This window comes from Lynx canadensis, chromosome F1, assembly GCF_007474595.2.
Source record: "Lynx canadensis isolate LIC74 chromosome F1, mLynCan4.pri.v2, whole genome shotgun sequence".
Taxonomy (NCBI): Eukaryota; Metazoa; Chordata; class Mammalia; order Carnivora; family Felidae; genus Lynx; species Lynx canadensis.
In genome coordinates, this window is record NC_044319.2 from 62,337,790 (window position 1) to 62,354,763 (window position 16,974).

The 16,974-nt window shown below is 48.1% G+C and overlaps 1 protein-coding gene across 2 annotated transcripts in view; it reads right to left on the bottom strand.

Annotated features, from left to right (window-relative positions):
• The window catches only part of DDR2 (discoidin domain receptor tyrosine kinase 2), a 156,347-nt gene that overhangs the window by 115,372 nt on the left and 24,001 nt on the right, over positions 1–16,974 (bottom strand). For both annotated transcript variants that reach the window (XM_030302278.2, XM_030302277.1), the window contains exon 2: positions 15,776–15,923. In XM_030302278.2, the coding sequence (XP_030158138.1) occupies positions 15,776–15,781 (6 nt within the window). In that variant the 5' untranslated portion in view covers positions 15,782–15,923. The remainder of the gene's footprint in view (positions 1–15,775; positions 15,924–16,974) is intronic.

The following is a 16,974-nucleotide window of genomic DNA, read 5'->3' on the forward strand; positions in this document are numbered from 1 at the left end:
CACACGATGGGTAGGGATTTGCCCAAGTAAGTCTTTTTCATTTAGAAGCACCATCAGAACAGTGAGTCCATTAATTAAAAAACAAAGAAGAGAGTATATGTGAATCTATATGTATATGTGTGTGTGTATATAGTCTACTGCATGTGCACAGGGGTGTATATATATAGTCTTCAGCGGGATGTGAAGAAAGACAAATACATCATATATCCATGTAGGTCCAGCCACTAGTGTGTGGACTAGGTTGCAAACAACGATTCTGGCACATGACACACAATGAGAGTTAGAAAAACGCTGAAGTCCAGGCATGAGAGAGAAAACGTGGAGGAACGTGGGGCCAGAGGATCTACCTGGATGGAATGCTCCCAGGACATCAGGCACTTTTACCAGCACTGCCCGTGCAGACTGACCCGTTTAAGCAGATCACAACTGTATGAGATGGGCATGACTCTTTTGCAGGGGACACAGCGCAGCACAGGGTGGGCAATCGCTTGCCCAAGCTCACCCGGCTGGTTTAAGTGGCAGGGTCGGGCTTAGAAGCCCAGGGTCTGGCCGCCCCGCAGTGATCCACTGAAGGCTTCCCAGTAAGAGTGACCCCGCCAGGTCTGTCAGGAACATGAGCTCTGGTAGCTCTGGAAAGGACGGACTAACACGGAGGGAAACCTGCCATATGGAGGTTGTCGGGGAAAAGTGGCCCAGACGGGGTGACAAATAAAGAGAGAAGCGACTTGAGGGAACAGAAAGGGTGGGGCTAATGACCGGCAGGCGTGATAGGGAGGGTAGGTCAAAGATGACGAAGTTTTTGACCCAAATGGAAAAAAATAATAATAAAGAAAAAAGAATCATGACCAACTTATCAGAGACAGGAAAGGGAAGGAAGAATATAATGGAAACGTTAAGTTCTTGCACAGATGCTGTGCCTTTGAAATGTCTACTAGAGGTTTCCACCAGGGGTTTTCCACCAGGCAGCTGGAGATTCAAGACAACAGCTTGGGCAAAGGTCAGGCTGGAGAGACTCGCTGGACAGAGGTCTCTGAGGAGGGGAGGCCCAGGCCGGCAGAGACCCAGGCCGCCCAACACAGCCGAGGGAGGGGACTCACAGGACAGGAAAAGAGGGTCAGAAGAAGGGCGTGACTCCAGGCAGGAAAGGCATTAATAATCAATCATCTCCTTCCAGAGGCTCCCCACCCCTAAGCCACACTAACCCCCGATGTCCGCATGCATAACCCACACCCTTGGGAAACGATAACCTTCAGGAAATAGTAACGCTATGACCATTCTTCCATCTACAGAATGCGTAAGCTGCGGAGAGGAGAGGTGCAGCACCGGGACCACAAGGGCCTTGCCATAGCGCTGCATGGTGACAGCGGGCGGCCGCACTCGCGGTGGGCACGGCCGAGCGTGTAGAGGTCTCCAGTCACTGTGCTGTGCACCAGAACCTGATGGAATGTTGTGTGCCGACTACTCTTCAATGAAAGCCACAAATAAAGACGTGATCGTTACTACTCATTGGAATTGCTCAACAGGAAGCTCGGGAGGGGACGAGGGGTAGGGACCGTCTTGCTCACCCCCCAATCCTAAAAGCCTACTGCTTAGCCTGGCACTGTCCGTATCAGGACATGTTGACCATGGACCTCACTGGTGAGAAGTTAGCAGCAGGGGCTCATTCCCAGTCCAGTGCTGTTTCTACCACCCCCCCCCAGACCGCCGCCTGTGGTCTCTCGGGGCGGCCCCCATGTCACAGAGCATGTGTGTGTGCTGACAGCGTGCAGAGGCCAGACCACACCCCTAATTTACTGTGAACCTCCTGGCCCACGAATAAAAGATCCAGTCCAGAATTTCAACCACCATAACAAGCAGAGAATGTTTACTGGGGCCAACGCAAAAAGCATCCTCCTACCCTCTGGCCCCACAGAACTTGCACCAGAGTCAAATCTCCGAAATTAATGTTCCGGCTCCTCAGCTAACATAACCGCTCGCTTCTGGCAAATCAGAGAGGAGCCACTTATCCTTCCAGATCGTGTGAGCCTTTGGGTATCCGACCCGACACAGGCAGCTCATGGTCAGAGGCAGCAGCAGAGCCGAATTCAGTCAATATCGTCGGAAGTATTCAGGCTGATATTAGCTACGTGGTCGATGCCCGAGAGAAAACTAGAGGGCAACGGTTTCTTTAATCATGGGGGCCATAGTCTTGGGTCTGTCAACTACTAGGCTCTAGTCCCCAGCTATTCAAACACTAATCTAGGGGTTAGCGTGAACGTGTTTTTGTAGATGTGGCTAAAGTGCATCATCTGATGACGTTATATAAGAGATCATCCTAGATAATCTGGATGGAACCGATTTGATCCGTTGAAAGGCCACAAAAGCAGAGCTGAGCCTTCCCTGCAGAAGAAGTTCCACTGGGGACAGCAGCTTCAGCCCAGCACAAAGATCCCCAGCCTGCCCTCCCTGGTGGCCTGCCCTGCGGGTTGGGCACGGGCCGAGGCAGCCCCCACGGTCACCTACGCCAAGTCCTTGCAATAACCTCCCGGTAGTATATCTCCTACCGGTTCTGCTTCTCTGGTTGAACACTGAATGATGCCATCCGGGGTAGCCCTTGAAAAGATGCATCCAGTCAGTAAATATTCGTTGAGTGTCAGCCGGATGCCATGCCCTGTTCTAGATGGCAGAGATGCGAGAGAGTAGAGCAAAGACAGGTAGAGGGGCTGCTGTGGGCGCCTTGTGACGTACGAGTGCCAGAATGCCTGCTGCGCCGGGTGCTCCCCCTGTAGCAGTATGAACCCCCAGTTTTAGGTACACAGAGATATAGAGACACACACAGGGAAGAAGGCTATGTGACCACAGAGGCAGGGGTTGGAGTGACTGCGGGAGCCCTGGAAGTAGAAGAGGCAAGGAAGGACGCTTCCGTAGAGCCTCCAGAGGGACCCCGACCCTGCGGACACCTTGATTTTGGACTCCTAGCCTCCAGGACGGTGAGACAATAGATTTCTATTGTCTTAAGCCACCCAGTTTATGGCAATTTGTTAAGGCAGCTCTAGGCAACTAACAAAAATAGTCAAATTCATTCATTCTTTTTCCTCAGCAGTATTCGTCCCATAAATCGGAGACTAAGGTCTGATGTGTCTAATGTCCACATGCTTACCCAGGGTTTCCGTGTGTCAGAGAATTAGTGTGGAGGCCCCCTGCTGCTCAGCGCCCACTCCCAGGGGCTTTCCAACTCAACTTTGTTCACAAACAGGCCACCAGCCCATGGGTTAGTTTGCCAAATTGACTATTTTAATACTGTATTAAAATTGTACTCATCTTGGTCACCGGATCTTCCTTTTTTTTTTAATTTTTAAAACTTCTTTTTTTAATGTTTATTTATTTTTGAGAGAGATACACACAGAGTGCCAGCAGGAGAGGGACAGAGAGAGAGGGAGACACAGAATCCGAAGCAGGCTCCAGGCTCCGAGCTGTCAGCACAGAGCTGATGCGGGGCTCAAACTCACAACCCGTGAGATCATGACCCGAGCCGAAGTCGGATGCTCAACCAACTAAGCCACCCAGGCGCCCCGGTCACAGGGTCTTCTCTACAGTTGTCCTTTACATTTGTCACCAGAGGGAAGGGCCTCACTGTCTCAGCCCAGGCCCTGCCCTGTTCCCTACAGACTTTTCAAGTTCTTTGCATCAGTTTGCATTTTTCCAGGTTGAATTGTTCTCCTTCCGGCCAGCCTCTCTCCAATTCTATGAAATAATTTTTGGTCTCCAGTAACTGCCTATCAATGCAGCTGTTTTTATACCTTTTTAAAAATATTTTAATAAAAGCTGATATTTCCTGCAGATAATTGAGGAAGATGTCCATTAATGCCAATCTTAACGAGGTGCCCACAGGCCCCTTTTAGACACTGCCCTGGGGTAGGGCGGGGGGTCAGTGTCATTGTTGGGGTGTCCTTTGTAACTCTCGGGCCACATGTAGCACCTAAGCCAGCCTCAGCACTGGGATATCATCTTGAGAACATTGCAAAAGCGGTGGTAGCTAGAGGGTCGTCTGGGCGGCTCAGTCGGTTGAGTGTCTGACTTCGGCCCCGGTCATGATCTCACGGTTCATGGGTTCGAGCCCCGCGTTGGCCTCTGTGCTGACAGCTCAGAGCCTGGAGCCTGCTTCGGATTCTGTGTCTCCCTCTCTCTCTGTTCCTCCCCTACTTGCGCTCTGTTTCTCTCCCTCTCAAAAATAAATAAACATTAACAAAATTTTAATATATATTAAAAATTGTTTTAAGTAACTGACTTAGAGATGATAGACGATAGGTAGGTGGGGAGATAGATAGATAATTGATAGACAAATAGATGTGACTAGCTCCATTTGGAAATGTGGGTATGTGTGCATATAGGTAAGCCTGTGCAACTTTGGAAAAATATCAGGAAGAATAAGCATAAAACCTTGAATGTTAAGGAAGGCAGTTATCTCTGGGGAATTAAGAGAAACGGCTGGAAAGGGAAACTTTACTTCTCATTTTATATCATTCTTAAATGCTGAGATTATTGAGTTATGTTTATTTGATGATTTTCAGGTTCCTTCAATTTTACAAATGTTTAAGGGGAAAAAAGTGTTACATAAATGCCTACTCTTCAACTGCAACCCTATGCCAGATGATTTTACATACACGTTCCCGAAGGTACACATTTTCAATCACCAGCCACTTCACACACACACACACACACACACACACACACACACACACGCATGCACACTTTTTCAACAGCTGGGAAACTCAGCTGTGGGAACTCATCCCACAGTGATGAAGAGGCGTGCTCAAGGTTACATAATGAGTAAGTCAGAGCAAGGGCCCGTGGTCCACCCTGGCTATCACCCTGAGCTCTCCACAGTTCACACCGCCCCCAGGGCCATCAGAGTATGTCTGTCCTTTGTGTGTTCATTCATCCAGTCCACTAATACGAAGGCCTCCCCTTGGTTTAGCACCATACTTGGTTCTAGAAAGAGCTACAAAGATGAACAAGGCACGTTTTCTGCCCTTAAGCAGCTCACAGTCTCTTGTGCTGTTAATATGAAACAGAAGGAAACAGAATGCTCCGTGGGCAGAGACAGAATAAACAGCCGGGGACTGCCCAGCTGCCCTGGCTGTTCTTGTGAGGTTGAGTCAGAAGATGACTCTGATCCCCTTCTTCTTGAGTGGCCTTTGGGCTGGAACATGGCAACGATGCCCTCAACGTTCTGGTACATCTCAGCTCAACCAACCTCTTCGTTTTGTCCCATGTGGATGTATGGGTAGTAGAGAGAGAGGAGGGGAGGTAGGTGTTTGTAGAAATCTGAAGGGAGAGAAGGGCTCTGGTCATGGTAGGAGCTACCCATGAGCTGAAGGTCAAACCAGTGGTTGGCAGAAGGGCGGGCTGTGAAGTTCACATTTATGTGCTGGCTAAAAAAGAAAAAAAAATTCCTCTGACTCAAAATAAACAGACTTGCTGTGGGGCCCACGTGTGATTTTTCTTAGGATTTTAGGGAATATTGTAAATGATCTATATGCCCCTCTCCCCCAAAGTATGTGGGGATCACAAGCTTGGCTCTATTTGGACCATAAACAAAGGATCTAGAGAAGTATGCATTTCATCCCAGAAGCTCACTTAATTTGTTTTTTACCCTGTGGAGTTGAATTTTTATGCAGATGGGAGTATCTGTTATATCCTTGACCCGAGCCATGGTTTTGAGAAGACATAGTACGTATGAGGGGCCAAAGGGCCAATACACATGTTGTTCATCGGAACCCCAAGGGACACGTCACGAAGGAAAAGGGACAAGAGCTAGGAAGTGCAGGATTTGACAGGTGGAGAGGGGAGGGACACTTAAGGGCAGCAGTTACAACGTGGGGCAAGGAACAGACAGCTGTCCCCTCCTGGGACACTGAGGTAACACGGCTCACCCGGCTTTGAAGCTGCAAGGAAGCTTGGCAACCATCCACTACCTCCCTCATGTCACAGGTGCGCCATGTGAGAATCAGAGTGGTGAGATGGGCTGGCCAGGACCACACAGCACGACCAATCCCCTGGCCTGCTTGGCCGTGTTTTGTACTCGCTCTGTGAACATGCTGTTCCCTGAACAAGCAGAGGTTCAGAAATGGGAAGGTGGGGACACATACAAGAAATAGCAAGTCTGACAGGGGATTTGATCTGAGGAGAAAATACACATAGAAAATACACACAAACTGGAAAAGGCGAGTTGGGATTTGCTTCTGGAAGATGTCGAATAGGAGACCAAGGGGTTTGGATCTTTTTTCCATGTAGACGACAGAGACCTACTACGTGTGTCAGAGCAGAGCTCAGGTAGCAAACTTTCTGTTTTCTGTCCCCAGGCACACATGAGGACATCCGATTGGGAGCGAGGAAAGACCTTCAGAGTCCCAGGGAAGGAAAGAGCCCACCTTGATTTTTCATATTTTCTCTCTGAAAACTACAATTACTCCTTCATAATATCATTCCCCTTCAAAAAAACTTACATAGCTTCTTTTCTTTCTTTTCTAATAGAGAAGCCATGCATGCTTATTTATGAACTTTCAATCTTATGAAGAACCAAAATGGCTGCTATGAGCTCCTCAGCTAATAAAAAATCAAACTCAGTTAATATTTTGACACATTTTCCTCAGAGTTTTTGTTCTGTGGATTTTACATCATTATTTAATGCCTTTATGTAACTTTGAAACTTCTAATTTCACTTAATATAAAACCATAAATTCTGAAATTATCTAAAGTTCTCAAAACGAGGGGCATCTGGGTGACTCAGTCAAACGTCCGACTTCGGCTCAGGTCATGATCTCACCGCTCGTGAGTTCGATCCCCACATCAGGCTCTGTGCTAACAGCTCCAAGCCTGGAGCCTGCTTCAGATTCTGTGTCTCCCTCTCTCTCTGCCCCTCTTCTGCTCATGTGCTCTCTCTCTCTCTCAAAAATAAACATTAAAATTTTCTTTTTAATTCTCAAAACCATCATTTTAAAGGCTTATAACCTGTATATTTAACCAACCCTCAGTGCTGGGCCTTTAGATCATTTCTTTTTCCTACCTAATGCTACCTACCTTGTTGTGTGTAACTTTTGTCCCCTTCAGAGTATTTCCTTAGAATACATTCATAAATGGGAAATTCCTACATCAAATAGTATAGACGGTTTTTAAGGTCATTCACACACCTCATCGAATTGATTTACGATGCTGGGGGCATTACAATATGTATAAATAACATGTAACTCTAAAAACCAGAGTTTTTATTGAATGAAAGTAGTTTCTTTGTTTTAATGACTTTTCTTTAATTTCGAAAATATTTCATATCTTAGGGTGCCTGGGTGGCTCAGTCAGTCAAGCATCCATCTCTTTTTTGTGTTACTTTTTTCATGTTTATTTATTTATTTTTGAGAGAGAGAGAGAGAGTGAGCAGAGAAGGGCAGAGAGAGAGGGAGACAGAATCCCAAGCAGGCTCCGAGCTGTCAGCACAGCGCCCAATGCAGGGCTCGAACCCATGAACCATGAGATCATGACCTGAGGTAAAACCAAGAATCGGATGCTTAACTGACTGAGCCACCCAGGTGCCCTTTAAGCATCCAACTCTTGATCTCGGCTCAGGTCATGATCTCACAGCTTGTGACTTGAAGCCCCATGCTGGGCTCTGTGCTGCTTGGAATTCTCTCTCCCTCTCTCTGCCCCTACCCCACTTGTGCTGTCTCTCTCTCTCTCTCTCAAAATAAATAAACTGGAAAAAATTTTTTTGATTTCATATTTGAGAAAAAAATTCTCCATAAAATTAGACTGGGGGTGGGGGGTGGGGAGAGAAATACAGCTTCTATGAAATTCAAGGTCTACTCACCCTGGACCACTTTTGCTTTCCCCTGTCTTCTGACCAGTGCTCTGCCCCTCCCTTTCCTCACTACCCACCCCACCCCATCCTCTCCCAGCCTCTCCGATTCCAGGATGTTGTCTCTTCTGTGCTTATTAAGGGGGATTCCATCTTGTATTTCCTAGTAAAGGGCCCGAGTCCGCACACACAGGCTTCTGCACCCTCTCCCAGGGCTCTGGAGAGTAGGTTGCAACGAAAAGATTGATGGTGCTTTCCTGATCTTCATGGCCTGTGTGTTTCTCTCATCCATTCCCTCTGGATGCAGTCGCTGGCTCTCATTCCAAAGCCACACATGGCTGGTCCTTGCTCCTCCCAGAGCAAGGAGATTTGCTAGGGCTGATGCTATGGAGCCAGCCAAGTCACCAGTCTCTTGCATAGTCAGAACCCCCCTCTTCTCTTTTCCTCCTGGTACAGCTCTGCTCAGACTCCTTCACTGCCCACCTGCCCTTTTGCTGGCCTCCTAACAAGCTTCCCCACCTCTGCCTCCTTCCCTTACAATCTTTCTTGTACACTGCAGCAAAATCGAGTCTTCCTGGGGCAAAATTTATATCGTCTTATAGCTCTGCTCAAGCATCTGCAGCAGATCTCTATTACATGGGAAGCCCCATATCTTAGAGTGGACCAGTAAATATGTACCAGGTCCTTTTTAATGGGTACACATTAAGTGCCACAGAGGCTATACCATGAGCTCTGGGTCTAGTTTGGGGAACTAACCCAGACATGTGAAAAGTCACAAGGCTCCAGCCCCCACCTCCTTCCAGCTCTCCAGCCCTGTGTGTGTGACAGGCAGATCTCACACTCGACATGTTTCAAACTGAATTTACTCTCTTCTCCCCAAATCTATGTTTTTTACATAATGGTTCCACTCTCCAGGCTCTCAAGACAAGATAGATGCACGTCACGAACATGGGGAGATTTGACGGGTGGAAGATTTTGGTCTTGTACTGTCCATCAAAATCCAACTGTCTAATTACTCACTTTCTTGGTTGTACTTAAGAACATAAAGGGACACAGAAACAAATAAGACATGCCCCCACTGCTGTGAGCGTATAATGTTCTGGGGGAGACACAGAGCTGCTTGTCCATTGTCAACTCATCCACCCAAGCTGTGCCTCACGAGCCTGGGTCTCCAGATCCAACCTCCCCCCAACCCCCTCAACCATTCACTTCAGGAAAAGTGGACTAGGACGTCTACAGGTATTTTCATGATTCTCCAGTACTTGTCATCTACCAAATCCCAAGTGATCCAGATAGCAGAATCACCATAATATCCAGGTGTATCGGGAGCTAAGGGTAAAAACTATTAACAGAGATCCCTGCCATGGATGACTTTAAAATGTGGGGAGAGAGGCTGACACCTGAACAGATGATTTCCCGATCGTACTGTACGCGGCCAGACTATGGGGCTACGACAAACACAAAGAGAAGGGATCTTCCAGCCCGACTGAAGATTCAGGGAGATGTGGGGAAAGTGGGGTGAGGAAGGAGGAAACCTGCCAACTGGAACGGGAGTGGGGAGTGGGGGGCTTACAGTGGAGAAACCAGAATTTGCACCCAGGTTTGTCTGACTCTCCAGTTCATGCTTTTCCCACCATCCTGTTACATGGTAGGCTTTCAATGGATATCCACCCACTGGATGAAAGAAGAAATAACAATACAGGAGGCACCAATTCACTCCTACAACCTCTCAGAATAGTTTGGAGGTAAAATAAAGTCTGGAATTGAGAGGGGACTCCTCACTCTTGTCTACACCTCCTCAAAAAAACCCTGCTAGTGTCCCGGGCTATGCAGACAATGGGAGAAGAAACAAAGGAAGCCTAGAGCTCCAAGGGCTACAGCAAAGAAGCCCATAGAATCCCACGCTAAATCACGCTGGCCCCGGAAAACCCCTGGACAAGGAAAAGGGATCCTAATTCTCCTACACCCATCTCCTCTGAAATTTGGTTCTGGAAGGAAAGCCAGGGGATCAGAGCTGCGCGCCCACATCCTCGAGCGATTACATGGGGCTGCCTTCTCTCCGCCCACAACCCCCCTGCTCCACTGTGTTTGCAGAGCAGATGCCTCGGGCCAGCAGCCCCCCTTTCTGTACTTCCTGCTCCTTGGCCCCAGACTCTGCCTTCCGTCTCTGTATGCTTGGCATACACGCAGCAAGCCTGGAGCTGGAGTGTGCCATCATTTCACAATTCACAAACCCCAAATAAGAGACAGGTGGTGGGATTCTCCCAGGGAATGGAAAGAAGGACTCCAAGCCCACACTGTCTGAGTCTGGCTGCCCAGGGAACAGCCCAGAGGTGGGCTGGGCTGAGGCTACTGTTTCAGGAGATTCTACCCAACCCTTTCCAGGCTGTTTGATTCCTTGGTCCCGGACATTTCTCCTCAGGATTTCCTCTTGGATCCTCCCAGTTCTTGGGGAAAGTCAAAACTCACTTTGAACAGTTCATGGAATCGGTTTGTGGAAGAAGGAGTCAGCTCAATAAAATTACAATCATTTCTTTAGAGGAGGTTGTTATAAAATGGGCCTTGGAAAGTCACAGACTCCTTGGTACTGATATCTGGATCGATTTGGGGCTCAAGACACTTCATTGCCCACTAGGGAATTGTTTCATGATTTAGCTCCTCCATGATAGATTAAGACGGGCTTGCAAATTTTGCCACTGGGGCAAAAGACTACAACTATTCCCTTTACTTCAAGGAAATATTTTGGGTTCATCTCATCAGCCACTACTGGCAAACTTTTTTAAAATTTTCTGTGAAGGCCCAGATAGTAAGTATTTTAGGCTTTGTGGGCCATAAGGTCTCTGTCATAACTATTCACCTTGTCCTATGTAGCACAAAAGAAGCCATCGGCACTAGGCAAATAAATGAGCAGAGCTGTGTGCTAATAAAACTTTATTTACAAAAACAGGCAGCAGGCTGGATTTTGACCACAGGCCATCGTGTGCCAAACCCTGACAAAAACCCTGTGTTCTGTGCAGGAGTATCAGTTTGAGGAGCAAATGATGTTCACTGACACCCTTAGGAAGGAAGTTGCTGCTTTGGTATGAGAAAACTTTGAGGTCTACTTGTCTACTATTACCTAAGGAACCTAAAATAATATCAGAAGCTGCATGTTAACACAATCCTCAGGTGCTTTGTACACATTACATCTGGGGACCTGTGTGTCTCAAACACCAATCAAATTACGGGGTGTCCAGGGGGCTCAGTCAGCTGAGCATCCGACTCTTGATTTCGGCTCAGGTCACAATCCCAGGATCATGGGACTGAGCCCCTCATTGGGCTCTGCACTGAGCATGGAGCCTGCTTAAGATTCTCTCTCTCTCTCTCTCTCTCTCTCCCTCCCTCCCTCCCTCCCTCTGCCCCTCTCCCCCACTTACATGCTCTATATGTATATCCCCCCAAAAAAAACTAAAAACAAAAAAAATTACAGACTCTGATGTCTAAGGCATGCAACTCTGTCTTCAACAAGCTCCTAGCTGAAACCGATGCTATCAGTGAATGAGGCTTCGATTAGCAAAGATCTGCTCTGGACCATCCTCTATAAAACCCAGTTCCAGGGTGAAACATGGGAGCAGATGGGTTTCAGCTGCCCACCACCACCAACCCTGTTTCTCAACGCCCAACAGATAATGCATGTGGAATACTACGCTAGATGTTACACAAAAGCAAAACCACCTGACAAAAAGACTCAGACCTTGGCTAAGAGGTTCTCGCAGTCTTTTTTTTTGGTGGCGGAGGGGTGGGGGAGGAGGAGCTCATACACATAAAGAAATTAATCAGTGTAAGAGGTCACATGAATGTCTAAGACAATAAGACAGCAGTGAAAAATCCTGACAAAGGCTATGAACGTCTAGGAGGGATACCCCAACCCCTCTCATCCATCACAAGGGGAGGAACCCGAAGCTCCATGCCCCAGGAAGCAAGAATTTTGAATAGGTTCAAGCTCAGAAAGAAATTCAGGAAATGTTGCCAGCCAGGAACACTTAACATCATTCCTGCAGCCCACAATCTCAGGCTAAAATAATTAATATAATATGAGAAATTATAAGGCAATGAAAATGGAAACAATGGAAATAAGATTCTTGCTAGCAGCCCTAGATGTACCCTGAGGGCGATGCAGTCTGTGGCTGACCCTCAAATCTCTTATAAGCCGTGAAGATCAAAGCAAAGCCAAGAGACTGACACCTTAGAACGTGCTGCCTCCACGTGTTTCACGCATATATATTCTTAGGCGTCTGAATATTTCCCCCCTAAATCTGGCTCAGAACTGCACCCCCACTCAGCAAGAGGGGCATCTGAAACTGGCATCCTCAAAAGCAAAGTCACTCCTAGGGCACGTCCCACGCAGATGCTGAATCCCTAAGATGGCGTCCAGATGTCACAGACCAGCCAGCAGTCAGAGCTCTCCCCAGTCTGGCAGCCACCCTCCTTTCCAGCTCTCTCTTCCACCACCCCTCGGTCCTAACCCTCTGCTCCCCACAGATTGCCATCTGCCCCCTCCCCTCCATTCCCACGTCCAGTGCCATCTTCGTCCACTGCTCACTCCTCGTCCTCACTGCTGAGGTCAGCCCCACCGCTAGTGACCAACCCATACCTCGCCCTCTGCATACTGCACCGCTGCCTGGCACCCCCATGCTTGGCCCCAGCCCCACCCCTTCCACAGTCGGGGACCCCCCCAGCCACAAGTGCCATCCCCTACCATCACCACTCACCACCCTCTGGGCACCTCCTTGAGCACGGTTCTTTTTTTTGTTCCTTCCCTTTCTTGTTGGCCATGAGCACTTGGGCTGGAATGATCCCCCACTCCTATCTGTATGCTTTCAAATCACTTGCGGAGTCCCTCACACATCACAGGTGCCCCGTAACAGCTACTATTTTTGTAAGTAAAGCCGTTACCCAAAGTCTTTGGGTCCCACGCTGCTCTCCAGCCCCACGGTTCCTTGTACATCACCACCGTCCATTCGCAGTTCATGCTTTTCAGAACATTGTTGAGCCCATTTCATCTAGAAACGTCTAAGCCAGCTGCGCACCTGGCCTCCCTTCCCCTGGGCAGGCATGTCCCTCAGTTTCTAACCAGTCTCTTCTCTCCTCGCCTCGTGGCACACCCACAATAGCTGTGGCTCTCTGATTAGTTAGACACTGATCCTGATCTTGTCCTTCCTGTAATGATCCTGGCACAGCCAAACTCCAAAATCTCAGACGCCTAGGTTTATGTAGCAGTGTGGTCACGGCGCCTCATTTATCTCAACCGTAATGTGCTCTGTAACAAGCAGATGCCTCCCAGGTTTGTCCCGGTCACCGCTCCGAATGCCACCCGTCCCCACGCCACCCCCACGTGCAACCCCCCAGGCTGTGCGGTCGCCATGCCCTGGAAAACATGTCCTCCGGGACACCTGAAACCAGAACCTCCCACCCAAGACACTCATGAGAAACAGACCAGCCCTCGGCCACTTGTAATGGGAGAAAGACAGCTTCTAAGTCACGAGGGAGAATCAAGCTCCGGTTGGAAATACAAACTTTTCCTTTAAAGGAGAAGCTAACGTTGGCAGTACTACTCTTTTGAGCTGCTCTCCAACAAAGCTGGAAGAGCCATTTTGGGAGAGAGAGGGAAAGGAAGACAGTGTGAGTGACAAATGGAGAGAAGGAGACAAAAAGAGAAAAGTGAGAGGAGGGAGGCACGGAGGGGGGAGGAGGTGGGGGGGGCAGAGTGAAGGAATGAAGACCCAAAGGGGAAGGAGCAGAGGGGAAGGGCAGAGGAGGGGACGAAGAGGGAGGAAAAGGCAGAGAAGACAGGCTGTGCTATGCTGGCTCACAAACACGGGCGACCAGTTCTGTGGTGAGTTTGATGGTGTCCCCTGGGAGCTCTAACATCCACGAGGGGACAGGGTCTCCATGGGCTTGTATAACACTGGGCTGGGCTAGGTGGACCCCAGGGCCCCCTGGGGCCCAAAACAAACAACCAAACAGAACTGGAGGAGTTGATCTCCAAAGGCTATTGTTAACCTCAGTATTTGCGACTGATGCCAGATCTTGACTGTACGTTGGGATCAGCCCCATGTTCCAGAGCATCTATTAATAACACTGCCTTTCTCTCACAAGTGTTCCATTTAGATGTTACATTACTTGGTCCTCCTATTAATAGGAGACACAGGAAACTGAGACTGAAGTCTCTGGACAGAATGAAATACTTAATGTCGTCATTCTCAGAAAAGGAGGAAGCCGACGTTGGTCACCGGAAAAGACCAGAAGGATTCTGTCTTGGGGGAGCAGGACTTGAAATAGTTCTCAGTGTAACATGATAGTGGAGGTGGGGGGAGGCAGCCGGACGGGGCTTCACAAGACAAGGCTGTAGGTTGCACACGCCGTGGATACTGAAATAGTAATTTCTGGAAACAGTCACTTAAGATCGGGTGGCAGGGGAAGAAAAGTCCACAGTGATAGCTTCTGAAAGGTAAAGCGGAATGATCCACAGATGAATCATGTTTGAGGAATCTCATGTAATAGAGAAAATCTGCAATAACTTCTGGTTAGTGGTTAAATGTAGCTATGAATTATTCATTCTCAACTGCACATCATGAAGGCTCCAGTGAAGACCTTTTAGCTCTTCCAGTATCAAGAGTCTACTTGAAGTCTATTGGAAGGGAGGGAGGGAGGGAGAAAGGGAGGGAGGGAGGGAGGGAGGGAGGGAGGGAGGAAGGAAGGAAGGAAGGAAGGAAGGAAGGAAGGAAGGAAGGAAGGAAGGAAATACATTAGTTTCAAGGCGATCTGTGGGAAGAAACGGACCCAAGATATTTTCTCACCACAAGGAGGTGAAGGAGAAATGGGGAAGAGGTTTAGTCCTTACATAATAAATGGCAAGGAGTGTATAATCCAATGAGCATCCTGACAGTGAGAAGAAATCTCCTGGAAAATGTGAGAAAACACCACTTGTTCCTCCTGCCCTCATCCTTCACTCCCGAGGACTCACGGGTCCATATTATTTACTCAGCCATCCATTCATTCAGCGAGTTCTACAGAAGCCATATGGATGGAAGTCAGTAGGTTCTCCCCAAGCATCTTCTGTGAGCCAGACCCCATGCTGGAGGCCAGAGATGCCAGCGTGAAGGAAACATGGCTTGTGCCTTTGGTGAGCTCCAGGCGGAAAAGGTCTCAGACTCATGGAATTACTAGAATTTTAGATTCATTGATGGGATCTGAGTCCGCTAAAGGATGAACTGAGAAGTCCCATGGAGACCAAGATTCACCCAGAGCAGACACCTTGAGGTGGGTGAATGCTTCCTAGTTTGCTCGTGGATGCTCTGAGATGTCCCACACATCTCCTTCTGCCTTGCGTCCCAGGGCTAAGGGTTGCATTTATCTATAGTAAGTACTCCAGGCCAGCTTTTCTCATACATTTAGCTCCTCCAAAGCTTATTATAGGACTCTGACTCAATGACCCCAATTTTAGTAGCTCTCTGAATTATTATTTTTCTCTAAGCCACCTCAAATTATTGCTGGAAGAAGGCAACTTACAAAAAAATAAATAAATGAATGTAATCGGAGTGTTGGGAGAGACCCCGAGATTCTAGTGGGTCCTGTCAGGACAGGGAAGACCAAGATACCCTGGGCCACTCAGAGTTGGGGAAGACACCCCAGGATCAGCCGCGAGCCTGGCACGAGCCACATCTGGATCAGTGAAGTCTGAGGAGTGAGATGACATTCAACATCAGCTTTCCTATACAATCCAACACACGGTCTCCACTGACACCAGCTCTCGGCACAGAACCCGCGTGCTCCACATTCCCTGTGACACCAGCCAGGTAAGTGAGGGGCTCCAGGGAGGCCACACTGGCAGCAGGTGGTTTCCCCTCCTACCCTCGCCCCCGGCCTCATGGGGTGACAGCTTCAGCGACTGGCCTTACTTACATCCATGGGTGCAGAACATTCTCTGAGGAATGGGGTCCTCGACGACAGCTGGCTTCTGTGTGTCTTCAGTTGTCACAACGTCTTTGCTTCAAGCCACAGGACTTGGAACTTTCTAGAGCACTGAACCCCAGACCACTTGTAGATATCCCTTTAATGGGGGGGGGGGAGAGCAATGTTGCATTACAAACTTTTTATTTATTTATTTATTTATTTATTTTTAATCTTTATTTTTGAGAGAGAGAGAGAGAGACAGCGTGTGAGCAGGGGAAGAGCAGAGAGAGAGGGAGACACAGAATCCGAAGCAGGTTCCAGGCTCTGAGCTGTCAGCACAGAGCCCAACCTGGGGCTCGAACTCACGAACCGTGAAATCATGACCCGAGCCGAAGGTGGACACTCAACCGACTGAGCCACCCAGGAGCCCCAGCGTTACAAACTTTTGCATCACTCGCACTTTCTTTCCAGTTTGACACCTCCCAAGTACCCCAGGCACTGAAGGGATCTCAAAGAGAGTCTGCTTAGGAGGGCTACACCTATTGATATCTATCAATCTAGAAACTTGAACAGAATGTTACATTTACTATTTATTTAAGATAATAATTACTCAATTTTATTATTAATGTTTAAGTTCTTAAAAATTATTGTTAAATTATTATGATTATGTGTTAACATAATTTTTTAAATAACAATAGCTATTTTCAAAAAAAATTCTTAGTGAGAACAGTGGCATTAGTTTACATTAAAAAAAAACTCTCATTGAGGGGCACCTGGAGGGCTCAGTCAGTTGAGCGTCCAACTCTTGATTTCGGCTCAGGTCATGATCACAGGGTTATGAGATTGAGTCCTGTGTCGGGCTCCACGCTGGGCGTGGAACCTGCCTGGGATTCTCTCTCTCTCCCTCTCTGTCTCTGTCTCTGTCTCTGTCTCTCTCTCCCCCTCTCTCTGCCCTCTCCCCACTCTCAAAATAAATAAAATCTCTTCAATATCTGGCTTAATTGAAGACAGATTCTCATATCCACTTCTGAATTCAATTTGTTGCAGTATCACATATCATGCATCCTCTCGAAAATTCCACCATATAATCGTGGGAGGAGAGCGAAACAAAGCCAAACATCCTAGGATTATTGTGGAAATAGTTTTGCTCTCACAGATCCCCTGGGAGTGTCTCCAGAGCTACCAGGGCTGTCCAGATAGCTTACAAT